Source organism: Telmatherina bonti, assembly GCF_933228915.1.
Source record: "Telmatherina bonti genome assembly, chromosome: 16".
Lineage (NCBI taxonomy): Eukaryota > Metazoa > Chordata > Actinopteri > Atheriniformes > Telmatherinidae > Telmatherina > Telmatherina bonti.
Window position 1 is genome coordinate 7757753 of NC_136614.1, and position 15818 is coordinate 7773570.

Sequence of the window (15818 nt, forward strand, 5' to 3'; positions counted from 1 at the left end):
CCCGGCGGAGGCTTCGGCCCGGCGGAGGCTTCGGCCCGGCGGAGGCTTCGGCCCGGCGGAGGCTTCGGCCCGACGGAGGCTTCGGCCCGGCGGAGGCTTCGGCCCGGCGGAGGCTTCGGCCCGACGGAGGACGGAGGCTTCGGCCCGACGGAGGACGGAGGCTTCGGCCCGACGGAGGCTTCGGCCCGGCGGAGGCTTCGGCCCGGCGGAGGCTTCGGCCCGACGGAGGACGGAGGCTTCGGCCCGGCGGAGGCTTCGGCCCGGCGGAGGCTTCGGCCCGACGGAGGACGGAGGCTTCGGCCCGGCGGAGGCTTCGGCCCGGCGGAGGCTTCGGCCCGACGGAGGCTTCGGCCCGGCGGAGGCTTCGGCCCGACGGAGGCTTCGGCCCGGCGGAGGCTTCGGCCCGACGGAGGACGGAGGCTTCGGCCCGACGGAGGCTTCGGCCCGGCGGAGGCTTCGGCCCGACGGAGGCTTCGGCCCGGCGGAGGCTTCGGCCCGACGGAGGACGGAGGCTTCGGCCCGGCGGAGGCTTCGGCCCGACGGAGGCTTCGGCCTGACGGAGGACGGAGGCTTCGGCCCGACGGAGGACGGAGGCTTCGGCCCGACGGAGGACGGAGGCTTCGGCCCGACGGAGGACGGAGGCTTCGGCCCGACGGAGGCTTCGGCCCGACGGAGGCTTCGGCCCGACGGAGGACGGAGGCTTCGGCCCGACGGAGGCTTCGGCCCGGCGGAGGCTTCGGCCCGACGGAGGCTTCGGCCCGGCGGAGGCTTCGGCCCGACGGAGGACGGAGGCTTCGGCCCGACGGAGGACGGAGGCTTCGGCCCGACGGAGGCTTCGGCCCGGCGGAGGCTTCGGCCCGACGGAGGCTTCGGCCCGGCCCGGCGGAGGCTTCGGCCCGACGGAGGCTTCGGCCCGACGGAGGCTTCGGCCCGGCCCGACGGAGGCTTCGGCCCGACGGAGGCTTCGGCCCGGCGGAGGCTTCGGCCCGACGGAGGCTTCGGCCCGGCCCGACGGAGGCTTCGGCCCGGCCCGACGGAGGCTTCGGCCCGACGGAGGCTTCGGCCCGACGGAGGCTTCGGCCCGGCCCGACGGAGGCTTCGGCCCGACGGAGGCTTCGGCCCGGCGGAGGACGGAGGCTTCGGCCCGGCGGAGGACGGAGGCTTCGGCCCGGCGGAGGACGGAGGCTTCGGCCCGACGGAGGCTTCGGCCCGGCGGAGGACGGAGGCTTCGGCCCGGCGGAGGACGGAGGCTTCGGCCCGACGGAGGCTTCGGCCCGACGGAGGCTTCGGCCCGGCGGAGGACGGAGGCTTCGGCCCGACGGAGGCTTCGGCCCGACGGAGGCTTCGGCCCGACGGAGGCTTCGGCCCGATGGAGGACGGAGGCTTCGGCCCGGCCCGACGGAGGCTTCGGCCCGGCGGAGGCTTCGGCCCGACGGAGGACGGAGGCTTCGGCCCGGCGGAGGCTTCGGCCTCCATCGGGCCGTGCTGATCTGCGATGACGGAGCTTCGTCAGAGGCCGTTTTCCTGCGTGGTGACGTCAGAGGAGTTCTCCCTCAGTTCCAGAGATGCAAATCCCATCAGCCTCCTGCTGCCATTATCAGGCAGGAAGATCCACCTGTGTGACATTTAAAGGCAAATGAGACGCAGTGGTTCCTGCTCATTGTCGTCTTCCTCCATCATGTCCTACTCTTCATCACTGAAACGGGGTCAGTTTGGTTTGGAGGTGCAGATGCAGATGTTTGGCTTTATGGAAATGTGACCTTCTGGGAAAATGGAATCAAAAGTGCAGGAAACAGAAGATCAGCCAATAAGTTTTTACAGGCATTGAAATGAAAACACGATTTATTTTCATAAGTCTGTTTGTTCCCAACAAGTCCTGGAGGGGTTTAAATGATGTTTTTCTGAGAACAACATTCTAAATACTACCATCCAGAACAGGAACAACATCCTGGATCCTACCATCCAGAACAGGAACAACATTCTGGATCCTACCATCCAGAACAGGAACAACATCCTGGATCCTACCATCCAGATCAGGAACAACATCCTGGATCCTACCATCCAGAACAGGAACAACATCCTGGATACTACCATCCAGAACAGGAACAACATTCTGGATCCTACCATCCTGAACAGGAACAACATCCTGGATCAAAAAGAAAGCCTTCAGGGATGGAGACAGGGAGTTATTGAGGGCAACACAAAAACAACTTAAAACCCAACCTAAGAAGTGCAAGGAGGACTACAGGAAGAAGTTAGAAAGTCAGCTCCAGCAGAATAACCTGAGGGATGTGTGGTCTGGAATGAAGAAGATCACCGGCTTCAAGTTAAAGGGGGACCAGCCTGATGGAGGTCTGGACAGAGCTAATGAGCTGAACATATTCTTCAACAGGTTCAGTTCACCCCCTACCTCCAGCCCAACAGACCACACACCCTCCATAAGCCCACTGCTTTCCTGTCACGCCTCCAATCTGTCACCCTGCAGCTCAGTCATGGACCAGAACACAGCTTCATCTCCCTCCACATCAGGACATCCTGAGACCTCCACCTTGTTTGTCTCCTGCAATCAGGTTAAGAAGCAGGCTTCTTCAGGTCCGATGTAAGACTGAAAGATCCTGCCAGCAGCCTCCGGAACAAGACCTCCTATAGTTAATTATTATATCCTACAATATTGAATTTCCCTTTGGGGATTAATAAAGTATTTTTCATTTTTTTCCATTTCATTTCATACTACCATCCAGATCGGGAACAACATTTCATCACTGCAGGAGAACCAACATGCAACAAACGCCACAATGTAGCCAAAACATCATGGATTTATCATCAGTGGATCTGGAATCTGATGGTGGATCCATGAAAGATGGACGTAGGACCAGAACATCGGCTGCAGGTCTGACTTCACTGGGTTTTTCTACTTCCCTTTAAAATAGTTTTAGTTGAGTCTTGAGTTTTAACCTTTTAGCTGAATGGAGACCGTTGTATTTATTGTTGCAGCCAGACACCACCTGGAGGAGCAGGTTTTTCCATCAGAGCTGCCTTCATTCAGCAGAACCGTAGCAGACATGGATCTCCATGAGCCAGGTTTCTGGTGGAAGTTGGATGTGAAATCTGACAGCAGCGAGGAGTCAAACTGCTGCAGCAGCTTCCTGTTGTCACTCATTTCATCACCAAAGCAAGTTCCTGGCCTGTTGGGGTCCGGATGCCCCACCTGCACTGTCCTGTCTAACGTGCCATGTAACACACCTCGGCCCTGTGTGCAACAGGGGAAGTGTGTGTGTGAAGGTGTGTGTATGTTCACGTTTATCATTTGTGAATGTTTATGCACTTTTTCTGAAGTTTATATGGCACAGTGGGGGAACGTCCACCCAGTCTCGCTGCGACAGTAAAAATATTCTATCTGTTCTAGAACACAATCAAACCTTTAGGTTTCAGTCAGGACTGGAACCTGAGGCCTCGCCGCAGGTTCCAGTCCTGACTGAAACCTAAACATCTACGGTGTTCTACTGTGGAACACCTGGAGAACATCTGGGCTGCCGACTGGTGATGATTTTAAAAAGAGGCTCAAGATTTATTTTAATTAATATTTATTTGGAATACGTAAAGGGAAAGAGAAGGTGTGCCCGCTGAACCCCCCCGTTGCCCTCAAACGTAAATAAAATCACTGCTTTCATCACAACATGGGAATCATTCAAGAGAAAACAAACAAAACCAAAATAAGATCAAATCAAAAGCAAGTAGAAACGGGATCAGAAGTTGTTTAAACACCTCGTATCGTGTTTATATTTCATGTTGTTTACTTTCACTAAACAACTGAATGTTTCTTTGTTTTTGTTTTGATTTGATGACATCATCTTTATGAACGATTCTTGTTGCTTTTATCTTTTGTTCTTATTGTTTAGGTTTGCTTGAAATTTTTAACTTGTTTACGACTGTTTCCCTCATGGGGATTCACCACATGGGGAATTGTTGCCATGGTGATGGGTCTTGTCTGGGGTCCTGCACTGCAGCCCTATGGCCATGGTGTGGAGCCCCGCCTGTGGTGGTCATGGGCGGACTGGTTTCTGATGTTTCCTCACAGCTGCATCGAGCCACATGTTTGTTTCTGGTCAACAGGCTGAAACTGGAGATGAGACTTCACGTTTTTAATGTGTGTGTGAACGAGGAGGTGTGTGTTATCATGTAAAACGCTTTGTGTTGCTGGTTGCGTTAAAAGTTCTTTATAAATAAAGTTTCATCTGATGAAAACCTGTTTTCTGTCTGCTGAATTGGTTTTAACCCCTCCAGGTCTACCTGCTCAGACACACCTGGTCCTGGACTCTGGAGGGTCAGCTCGGGGACTCTTCGTGGACAAACGTTTCCAGCCACGAACACACCGTTTCTGGTTTGAACTGTGACACCGCCCTCCCCGTCGGTGAGTGCGGGTCGAGGAAGTGAACAGACTCTATCAGAGCGCTTCACCGCCGCCCTCTTCATCCTCCTCCTCCTCGTCCTGCTTGGTGTGCCCGCCCCTCGCGCCCTCTCCTCAGACTGTGGAGAGTTGCTGCGCGTGCGGGAGACGCGCTCTGGATGTGGCGGGTTTGGATGTTTGGAAAGTTTCAGCGCGAGACGCCAGAAAAGTTCCAGAGAAGGACTTTGGGAGGAGAATGATCCTGCGGGGGGGCCAGCTGCCGCCCCAGTGAGAACATGTAAGTATCCCCCCCCCCACCCTGAAAAACCTGAAGCTTCACGAGGATCCAGAAAGCTGCTTATTGATGATGATGATGAAGATCTGAGTGTTTTCTGTCTCTTCAGCTTCATGCTGACTTTCTCTGCAGCTGCTTCACTTTCTCTGACTTTTCATCTAAACTCGGTTTCAACCTCCAACCAGGCGCGTGAACCCGTGCGCGCGCCTGATTGATCAGCTGTGATGAAGACCTGAACCCAGAGGAGACTCCTCCTCTCCGCGCGGACCCGCAGAGAAAAAAGCTGCGTGATGCTGCAGATGTTTACAATCTGTTGGTGCACGCGCAGCTGCGTCACAGCCGGACCAGAACTTTCTGTCCTGAAGGTCTCTGGAAAAACTGCTCTGAGCTGGTACCGGTTCTGATAAAGGCAGACCGATGATCCCAGACCGCTTCAGAATGTCCAGGTCCTGGTTCTGGAGAGGATCCGTCCCTCAGACCCGTTCAGGTCCTGGTTCTGGAGAGGATCCGTCCCTCCATTGGACCTGATCAGGTTCTTGGATCATGTGACCTTTGTGGCTTCTTGAAGCCACGTTTGCATGGAGACCAGTTCTGATGAGGCTGGACCAGCTGATGGTCCAGATCCCTCTTTCTGGTTCTGGTCGAGGTCTGGATCTCAGATCCTGCTGTTGAGTCTTCTGTCCTCGAGTCCAGTTTCCAGCTACCAGGAACCACCTTGTTGCTATGGAAACAGACTGGCTGATCTTTGCTGCGTTTCAGATGAAACTGAAGAGACAGAACCAGAGAGGGTGATGATCCAGTTAGAACTGGTTCTTTGTTCTGGTTCCTCCTGCGAGTTTGGAGCCCGTTTTATCCTGAAGGAGTCGCAGGTCAGAGTTACGTTCCTCTGGACCAGTTCCAGAACTGGATGAAGACCAGTTCGGGAATGTGGATAAAATCAGAAAACCTGGTCCAGGACCAGGGTTCTGGACCAGGGTCCAGGACCAGGGTCCAGGACCAGGGTTCTGGACCTGGGTCCAGGACCAGGGTCCAGGACCAGGGTTCTGGACCTGGGTCCAGGACCAGGGTTATGGACCAGGGTCCAGGACCAGGGTTCTGGACCTGGGTCCAGGACCTGGGTCCAGGACCTGGGTCCAGGACCAGGGTCCAGGACCAGGGTTATGGACCAGGGTTCTGGACCTGGGTCCAGGACCAGGGTCCAGGACCAGGGTTCTGGACCAGGGTTTTGCACCGTGGTATAAACATGGACTCCATAACACCTGAAGGTCGGCAGATTCCCGACCGGGATAGTTTCTGTTCTGGTTTTGTCGGATCCTGATGGAGAAGCTTCACCAGGAACGATGTTTGTCTCCGTCGGTTTTTATGGATCTTCTGGTTGATAGAAATATGAGAACATGTGTTTAAATGAATGTTTTACCCTTAAAACTCCACTGGAGCGTTAGCAGGACCAGTAGTGTGGAACTGTGATGGTCATGTGACCCTCCAGCTGGTCTACGGAGGTTTTCCAGCATTTCTATCCGTCTACAATCCAGATGTAGTGTTTATTCAGAGACTCTAGATGGTAAATCCACCATTATTTATCACATCTTCATCACCATCACTACCATGTTGCTAAGAGACCTCTATTTCCACCTGGACATGATGATGAAGACACTTCCTGTCAGACTTTCCACCAATCAGAGAGCTTAAACTGACGGTAACATCCAATCACGAGCAGCCAAAGTGATCAACAAGTGATGAGAAAAGCTGGAAAATAATGATCCTCTGGTCGCTCTTTATGCTGCTTTATTTTCCATCATTTTAGTCTCAGAATCTGACAGCTTAGGGTGAGACATGACGTCTCCATGGAAACGTCACATCTCCATGGAAACATCACGTCTCCACGCTGACTGGGATGAACTGGTTTCGGTTAGCGTCAGTCAGACCTGACATGGATCTTTTTTTAATTTGACGTCTGTTCAGTTGAAACTCATCAATAACCAGAGGTGTAGATAGTGGAAGTAAAAAGTATTAATAGAAAGTAGCAGTAGAAGTAGAAAGTAAAAGTAGAAAGTAGAAGTCCTGTCCGGCAGCTCTTTCCAACCAGTCACTAAACCAGCTGAATGGAATCGGCTCCACAGCAGGAAGACGAGTCTGTTGGTGGAAACACCTGATCTACATGCATCAGTAGATCCAGACACATGGCAGGACTTCTACTTCTTCTACTTCTACTTCATACGCCTCTTTGTTTGCTTTCCATTAGTTGTTCCTGGAGTCCTCCCGGCTCCTCTTCTTCTGTGGTTTATCTGCTGCTGTCAGTAAACCTTCATCGTCCCACGGCAGCGATGCTCCTCTTCCTCGTCTGGAGGCCACTTTGTCAAAGAAAGTGTTGTTTAAGGTAGAACCGCTCGCTGCCAGCCGTTACACAACCTGCTCAGGTGAGCCGGCCAGAAAACCTCCAACGGGGGACGGGGGGGTCACCTGGGCCCAGGTGCGCCGGCAGACACCTGAAACGGGACGGTCCGAGCCGGGGGCGCGCTGAGGAATGTGGTTTAATTAAGCCGGAGAAGGTTTGATCCCCACCTGCCGGCTGTTTGATCCTCATGACAAGATGATGATGAAGAGGAGGAATCCCAGGTATGCCCCCGGTTCATCACAGAGACGGGGTGTGTGTGTGTGTGTGTGTGTGTGTGTGTGTGTGTGTGAAGGAGCCCAGTGTAAATCTGTATGGTGGACTTCGAGCAAACGTAGAACCGGTCCAGAGTCGAGCTGATTGATTCAACATGAAACACAAAATGTGTCTGAAAAAAAAAAAAAAAGCTGAAGAAAATTTACGGTTTGATTCTGCAGAATGTTATGAAGAACCGCGTTGGACTGGCGACCTGTCCAGGTGTCTTTAAGGACACGCCCACATCAGCCGTTCTGATCCGGATCAGAGTTCGTTTGATCGGAAAGTCGCTTCGTTTGGGAAAATGTGAACTAATCCTGATTCGGACCAAAGAACCAACTCGGCCCACCTACAAACACAGGTCTTGGTCTGTGTTTTTAGTGGAACAAATACTGGAAGCGGACTACATAAAAGTCACTTCCTGCATGTGGCGTAGCATTGCATTGTGGGTAAATCCATAGCGATGGCGTTAAGGGTCCTCTGCCTCGTCTGGTGTTCATACTGCGTCCATTGTTGCAGTGGATTTCTGCAGGATACTTGCATAAGACCCAATAAAAACCCAAAACAGCCATAGTTTGGTCTCCATGTTTAACTGGCAGGTGGAGGAAACAGAGTTTTCTTCTTCACGCCGGTCTGGTCCTCTCTTCTGCTAAATACTAGTGCAGCGCCACCTCTGGTGGGAATGGGGAGATATTATTCTAATGGTTTGGCTGGTTTTGACCAAAGTGCAGCGTGAACACGATCCGCATGGATACACCCCCCTACAGCTGGACCCAGTCCCCAACCTGGGTTCTGACTGGAAATGACTGGCTTTGACTGGTTCTGATCAGTTCTGGCTGTTTCCAACTGGTTTTGATCGGTTCCAACTGGTTCTTAATGGTTCCAACTGGTTCTGCCTGGTTACGACAGTTCTAATAAGTTCTGATGTTCTGTATGGTTCTAGCTGCTTCTTACTGGTTCTGACCAGTTCTGACTGGGTATTCAATTCAATTCAACTTTATTTGTACAGCGCCACTTCACAACAACGTTGTCTCAGGACACTTTACATAGACATCATTTCCAGCCAGTTCATACATATCCTATATTAGAAACCAACTGATTGCATCGAGTCATGACTTGGATCCAATCCTCCATCCTGAGCTGCACGCGGCGACAGTGGGAAGGAAAAAACTCCCCTTTAACAGGAAGAAAACCTCCGGCAGAACCAGCTCAGGGAGGGCAGCCATCTGCCTCGACTGGTTGGGGTGGAGAGGACAGGAAAGACAGATCAACATGTACAACTGCACTTATTCAGGAAGACCTGCGGAAAAAGGAGAAATAAGTCACAGACGGCCATATTGTCATATATTTATACATTAATATATTAGAGAAATTTCCGGTTCTGACCGGTCCTTGATGATGCTGTGATGTGACAAGTGGGAAAAGTGGTTTTTGATATGATTTTGTGTGTAATTGTTGTATGTAAATCTGGAAGCTCTGCTGTTTACTGTCTCTGTTGGATGTCCTTCAGGATCACAATCCTGCAGGTTTTAGATCTTTCCTCAGCAGTTCTTATAAGGTTCTGAGCGAACGTCTTGGCCCATTGACCTGCTGCAACAGGAAACCCGTAAAACCTGCAGATTGAAGAGACTTTTCTGCTCGCGGTGTGTAGTTTCAGGAAGTAGACAGAGCCGGTTTAGCTGTAAACCTCAGAAAGACGCCTATCTGGACCGGGTGAGATCAAATCAAATCAAATTCACTTTATTTATCCGTTAGGAACTTCATTTGCGGGTAGAGCACAACCATGACAAATAAAATAAAAAGAGACATGTCCACACACACAACTCAACATGTCAGTTAATAAATAAGTTAAAAACAACAATTGACACCAATATGCCATACAGAGTCATAAATATAACAGTCTGCAATAGCCATCAACCATTTAACAGACGGATAGAGGTGGGAAGGAAGGTGGAAGTGGCCCTCTTTGTTCTCAGAGGGAGAGACCTGTACCTGCGCCCTGAAGGTAACAGGGTGTAGTGAGAGTGCAGGGTGTGCGAGGGGTCAGTGGAGATCTGGGTGCCTTTTCTCAAGACTCTGGTGTTATAGATGGTACTGAGTGACTGCTGCTCCTGACCTATGATTTTACTACTGATTTTAACAATCTTATTGAGCATGTTGTGATGAGTGAGAGTGAGTAAACCAAACCAGGCAGTGATGTTGAATGTGAGAATGGATTCAATGAAACATTTATAGAAGGCAGTGAGAATGGACTGGTGAACCTGAAGTTTGCGGAGCTTACGGAGAAAGAAGAGGCGCTGTTGACATTTTGAAAAGATCTGTTCAGTGTTGAGTTGGAATGTGAGTTTATGGTCAATTATGGAGCCAAGATATTTGTATGAATGAACCTTTTCAATTATGTCATAGTTTACTGTGAGTGAGGAGGTGGAACACTGGCCATGGTGGAAATAAATGACCATTTCTTTGGTCTTGGATACATTTAGATCCAGACAGTTGTCCTTACACCACAGTGAGAATGAGTCCAGTTCTGATTGCAGAAGTTTATCAGTATTTGTGGTGTCAATGATCACGGTGTCATCTGAGTACTTGATATATGTTATTCCTGGGGTTGAGCTCCTACAGTCATTTGTGTATAGTGTGAAGAGAAGTGGAGAGATGACTGAACCTTGAGGAGAACCGGTAGATATTGTCCTGGCAGTACTGAGGTGACCATTCACCCTGACCCTCTGATCCCTCCTGGAGAGAAAGGAGAGGACCCAGAGGATGAGGTGGGGGCTGGCATCCATCCGGAGCAGCTTACGTCCCATGAGGTGTGGTTGCACGGTGTTAAATGCACTTGAGAAATCCACAAAAACCAACCTGACATGGGACTTGGGCTTCTCCAGGTGGGTGATGGCACCATGCAGCAAGGTGAGCACAGCATCATCCACCCCTCTGCGCGGCTGGTACGCAAACTGCAGTGGGTCGGAGAGCATCCCCACATCAGCCTGCAGCTGGGCCATGACGAGCCTCTCAAAGCTCTTCATGACCAGAGATGTTAGAGCCACAGGCCGATAGTCGTTGTTGGTGCTGGGATTGCTCTTCTTTGCCACAGGGCAGATGATGGAGGACTTCCAGATGGAGGGGACGATGTGCTCAGCCAGGGAACGGTTGAACAGTGAGCAGAAGACACCAGCCAGCTGACTGCTGCAAACCTTCAGCAGGCGCCCGCAGATCTGGTCTGGTCCAGGAGCCTTGTTGGGTTTAATCCTCTTCAGAGTGCGCTCCACATCCACAGGCAGCAGCTGCAGGTTCTCAGTGGGCTGAAGCCTGGAGACGAGCTCTGCAGAGAGCTCCTCCCTCTCCTGGGTGTAATCACACTGGTCGAACCTGCAGTAGAAGGTGTTTAGATCTTCAGCCATGTGGACACACACCTCTGCTGAGAGCCCAGACAAGGCAGAGATGGAGGGGTGAGATGGTCTCTGTGGAACTTCTGGATGTTTCCTGTTTTTTCCTCAAAAACGTTTGTTTGCCTCCTGTTTGGTTTGAAGCTGGAAACTTCCCACATCACCTGCAGTGCAGCAGAGAGCATGTGTTTTTCTGTTCTACGGTCTTCAGGGTCAATCGTGTGGCCCTCGGGGTTGGTCCTGCGGCCTTTGGGCCGGTCCTGCGGCCTTTGGGTTGGTCCTGCGGCCTTTGGGTTGGTCCTGGGGCCTTTGGGTTGGTCCTGCGGCCTTTGGGCCGGTCCTGCGGCCTTTGGGTTGGTCCTGTGGCCTTTGGGTTGGTCCTGTGGCCTTTGGGTTGGTCCTGCGGCCTTTGGGTTGGTCCTGCGGCCTTTGGGTTGGTCCTGGGGCCTTTGGGTTGGTCCTGCGGCCTTTGGGCCGGTCCTGCGGCCTTTGGGTTGGTCCTGTGGCCTTTGGGTTGGTCCTGCGGCCTTTGGGTTGGTCCTGTGGCCTTTGGGTTGGTCCTGCGGCCTTTGGGTTGGTCCTGCGGCCTTTGGGTTGGTCCTGCGGCCTTCGGGTTGGTCCTGGGGCCTTTGGGTTGGTCCTGCGGCCTTTGGGCCGGTCCTGCGGCCTTTGGGTTGGTCCTGTGGCCTTTGGGTTGGTCCTGCGGCCTTTGGGTTGGTCCTGCGGCCTTTGGGTTGGTCCTGCGGCCTTTGGGTTGGTCCTGCGGCCTTTGGGTTGGTCCTGCGGCCTTTGGGTTGGTCCTGTGGCATTCGGGGTTGGTCCTGTGGCCTTTGGGTTGGTCCTGCGGCCTTTGGGTTGGTCCTGCGGCCTTTGGGTTGGTCCTGCGGCCTTCGGGTTGGTCCTGCGGCCTTTGGGTTGGTCCTGCGGCCTTTGGGTTGGTCCTGGGGCCTTTGGGTTGGTCCTGGGGCCTTTGGGTTGGTCCTGCGGCCTTTGGGTTGGTCCTGCGGCCTTTGGGTTGGTCCTGCGGCCTTTGGGTTGGTCCTGCGGCCTTTGGGTTGGTCCTGGGGCCTTTGGGTTGGTCCTGGGGCCTTTGGGTTGGTCCTGGGGCCTTTGGGTTGGTCCTGGGGCCTTTGGGTTGGTCCTGCGGCCTTCGGGTTGGTCCTGGGGCCTTCGGGTTGGTCCTGCGGCCTTCGGGTTGGTCCTGCGGCCTTCGGGTTGGTCCTGCGGCCTTTGGGTTGGTCCTGCGGCCTTTGGGTTGGTCCTGCGGCCTTTGGGTTGGTCCTGGGGCCTTCGGGGTTGGTCCTGTGGCCTTCGGGTTGGTCCTGTGGCCTTTGGGTTGGTCCTGCGGCCTTTGGGTTGGTCCTGCGGCCTTTGGGTTGGTCCTGCGGCCTTTGGGTTGGTCCTGTGGCATTCGGGGTTGGTCCTGTGGCCTTTGGGTTGGTCCTGCGGCCTTTGGGTTGGTCCTGCGGCCTTTGGGTTGGTCCTGCGGCCTTTGGGTTGGTCCTGCGGCCTTTGGGTTGGTCCTGGGGCCTTTGGGTTGGTCCTGCGGCCTTTGGGTTGGTCCTGCGGCCTTTGGGTTGGTCCTGGGGCCTTTGGGTTGGTCCTGGGGCCTTTGGGTTGGTCCTGCGGCCTTCGGGTTGGTCCTGGGGCCTTCGGGTTGGTCCTGGGGCCTTCGGGTTGGTCCTGCGGCCTTCGGGTTGGTCCTGCGGCCTTCGGGTTGGTCCTGCGGCCTTTGGGTTGGTCCTGCGGCCTTTGGGTTGGTCCTGTGGCCTTCGGGGTTGGTCCTGGGGCCTTAGGGTTCCTGCAGAAAATGTTCTAGAAAGGAAACTTCAGTAGGAATGTCTGTCAGTCCAACATGCAGACGTTTTACACAGATCAGGTGAACGTCGTACAGGAAGCACCTGCTGCTCCCGGCGGTCTGGAAGCGCATCAGACGAAGTGGGAAAGTTCGGTGGGAACGCTGCTTCCAGTCTTCACCGACTCCCATCCAGAACCACAAAATGTCTGCCTGGAGGCAGCGGCTCGCAGGCTGCAGTCCAGCCTGCAGAATGAATCGCTGTCTTTATGCGCTCGCGGCTGCCGCCTCGTTCGCTGACCTCGCTCCTCTTGTCATTCACTCCTGTTTCCATGGTGGACATGGAGGAGGAGGAGGAGGAGGAAACAAGAGGCGACTTCTCTGTAATGTCAGGCCTGCATGACGCAGGAATTCAGTTCTGTTTGCTCTGCTTTACATATTTATGATGCGCTTGCTTCTATCCACTTAATTCCAAATGAAGAACAAAGTTCAGAGACTCAAACTGGACTTCTTAAAGACACACTCCCGAAATGTAACCGTTTCCCGCCATCGACGGCTGATCCAGCATCCGTCCTCCCGGACCTGTGAGCTCCCTCCAGCCAGCAGAAGACCACATGATGAGGATTTACTGCGAAGCAAAGTTTCTGGATGGAAGAGTTGGTTTCTCAGCAGCAGTTCTAGAAATCCTCATGATAGATGTCACAAATCGGAAACGCAGTTTTAAGCTCAGAAGGTTACGTGATGCACCTTTAAAGGACCTGGATCATGAACAGAACCAGGAACGACGTCCAGGAACAGAAATCTGTCGGATCTCCTGCAGCGAGAAACCTAAAGCTCTAAAAGCTTTCAGTAACGCCGTTCTGGAAGGTTCTCCATCTGGTCAAGGTGTCAAGATGGGTTTAGTCTTTCCACACAAGGATGCAACGTGGACAGACTCCGTCAGAGAATCATTCAATTCAATTCAACTTTATTTATATAGCGTCAAATCACGGCAATGCCATCTCAAGACGCTTTACAGACAGAGGGGAAAACATAATGAAGGCCAATTCATAACAGCCTATATAAGGAAACCAACAGATTGAGTTGAGTCCAACTCAATCTCCCATCCTGAGCAAGCACACTGGCGACAGTGGGAAGGAAAAAACTCCCTTTTAACAGGAAGGAAACCTCCGGCAGAACCCGGCTCAGGACAGGCAGCCATCTGTCTCTGCTGTGTGGGGGGAAGAGGACAGAAAGACAACAGACAACAGGAACTGCTACTCCCGGCCAGGGAGACCTGCTGAGACAGGAGACATACATGTTAATGATGCAACACTGAATCCTCCGTCTGAAAAACGACTTGCAGAGAAAATCTGCTGAAAAGGTTCGACAGGATTTTGGGAAAATATTCAGAGATTAGAGAAATGTTGGGAGATCAGAAACCACGTCGGATGCTGGTTTGGGTCGCTGATTGGAAAAATCATTTCATTTTAAAGATCAATGAATGGCAGAAATTTATCCTAAGAAACAGCGATGATGTCACAGGGGAATGAGCCAATCAGCTGCCTGCGTGTTGACATGAACATGTCTGAAGGATGTTAAACCTTCCGCCTCATTAGCATCATCGTCATCGCTGGAGGGAGCCTTCTGATTGGCTCTCTGAGGGCATGCGCTCCCAGGTGGCCTGGCGGAACATTGTTTACTCCGCAGGAGGAGAAAAACTTAGAACTGTCGGCAGAAGAATTTCTGCTTTTTTTCTTCAATTTAAAAAGCCTATTTTATTTTATTGTAAATATTTATGATACATTTCTGTCTTTTTATAAAATCAATTGTATAAAACAGCTGGTGAGCCTCCTCCAAGGCCCAGATCTGGATCCTCCAGGACCGGATCTGGATCCTCCAGGACTGGATCTGGATCCTCCAGGACTGGATCTGGATCCTCCAGGACTGGATCTGGATCCTCCAGGACTGGATCTGGATCCTCCAGGACCGGATCTGGATCCTCCAGGACTGGATCTGGATCCTCCAGGACTGGATCTGGATCCTCCAGGACTGGATCTGGATCCTCCAGGACCGGATCTGGATCCTCCAGGACTGGATCTGGATCCTCCAGGACCGGATCTGGATCCTCCAGGACTGGATCTGGATCCTCCAGGACCGGATCAGGCTTCTCCAGGACCGGATCTGGATCCTCCAGGACTGGATCTGGATCCTCCAGGACCGGATCAGGCTTCTCCAGGACCGAATCGGGATCCTCCAGGACCAGATCGGGCTCCTCCAGGACCGGATCGGGCTCCTCCAGGACCGGATCGGGCTCCTCCAGGACCGGATCTGGATCCTCCAGGACCGGATCTGGATCCTCCAGGACTGGATCTGGATCCTCCAGGACCGGATCTGGATCCTCCAGGACTGGATCTGGATCCTCCAGGACCGGATCAGGCTTCTCCAGGACCGGATCTGGATCCTCCAGGACTGGATCTGGATCCTCCAGGACCGGATCAGGCTTCTCCAGGACCGAATCGGGATCCTCCAGGACCAGATCGGGCTCCTCCAGGACCGGATCGGGCTCCTCCAGGACCGGATCGGGCTCCTCCAGGACCGGATCTGGATCCTCCAGGACCGGATCTGGATCCTCCAGGACCGGATCGGGCTCCTCCAGGACCGGATCGGGATCCTCCAGGACCGGATCGGGCTCCTCCAGGACCGGATCCGGATCCTCCAGGACCGGATCTGGATCCTCCAGGACCGGATCGGGCTCCTCCAGGACCAGATCGGGATCCTCCAGGACCGGATCGGGCTCCTCCAGGACCGGATCGGGCTCCTCCAGGACCAGATCGGGATCCTCCAGGACCAGATCGGGATCCTCCAGGACCGGATCGGGATCCTCCAGGACCGGATCTGGATCCTCCAGGACCGGATCGGGATCCTCCAGGACCGGATCTGGATCCTCCAGGACCGGATCGGGCTCCTCCAGGACCAGATCGGGCTCCTCCAGGACCAGATCGGGCTCCTCCAGGACCGGATCTGGATCCTCCAGGACCGGATCGGGCTCCTCCAGGACCAGATCGGGCTCCTCCAGGACCAGATCGGGCTCCTCCAGGACCGGATCGGGCTCCTCCAGGACCGGATCTGGATCCTCCAGGACCGGATCGGGCTCCTCCAGGACCGGATCGGGCTCCTCCAGGACCGGATCTGGATCCTCCAGGACCGGATCGGGATCCTCCAGGACCAGATCGGGCTCCTCCAGGACCGGATCTGGATCCTCCAGGACCGGATCTGGATCCTCCAGGACCGGATCGGGCTCCTCCAGGACCGGATCTGGATCCTCC

At 53.9% G+C, this 15818-nt stretch overlaps 1 protein-coding gene across 4 annotated transcripts in view; it reads left to right on the plus strand.

Moving 5' to 3' along the window:
- The first annotated feature begins 4556 nt into the window (after positions 1–4556).
- Positions 4557–15818, plus strand: part of adgrg6 (adhesion G protein-coupled receptor G6) — a 136519-nt gene continuing 125257 nt past the window's right edge. For all 4 annotated transcript variants that reach the window (XR_013771611.1, XM_079255006.1, XM_079255008.1 and 1 more), the window contains exon 1: positions 4557–4685. Coding sequence is in view for 3 of the 4 variants with exons in the window: in XM_079255006.1 (XP_079111132.1) it covers positions 4684–4685 (2 nt within the window). In the remaining variant the exon portion in view is untranslated. The remainder of the gene's footprint in view (positions 4686–15818) is intronic.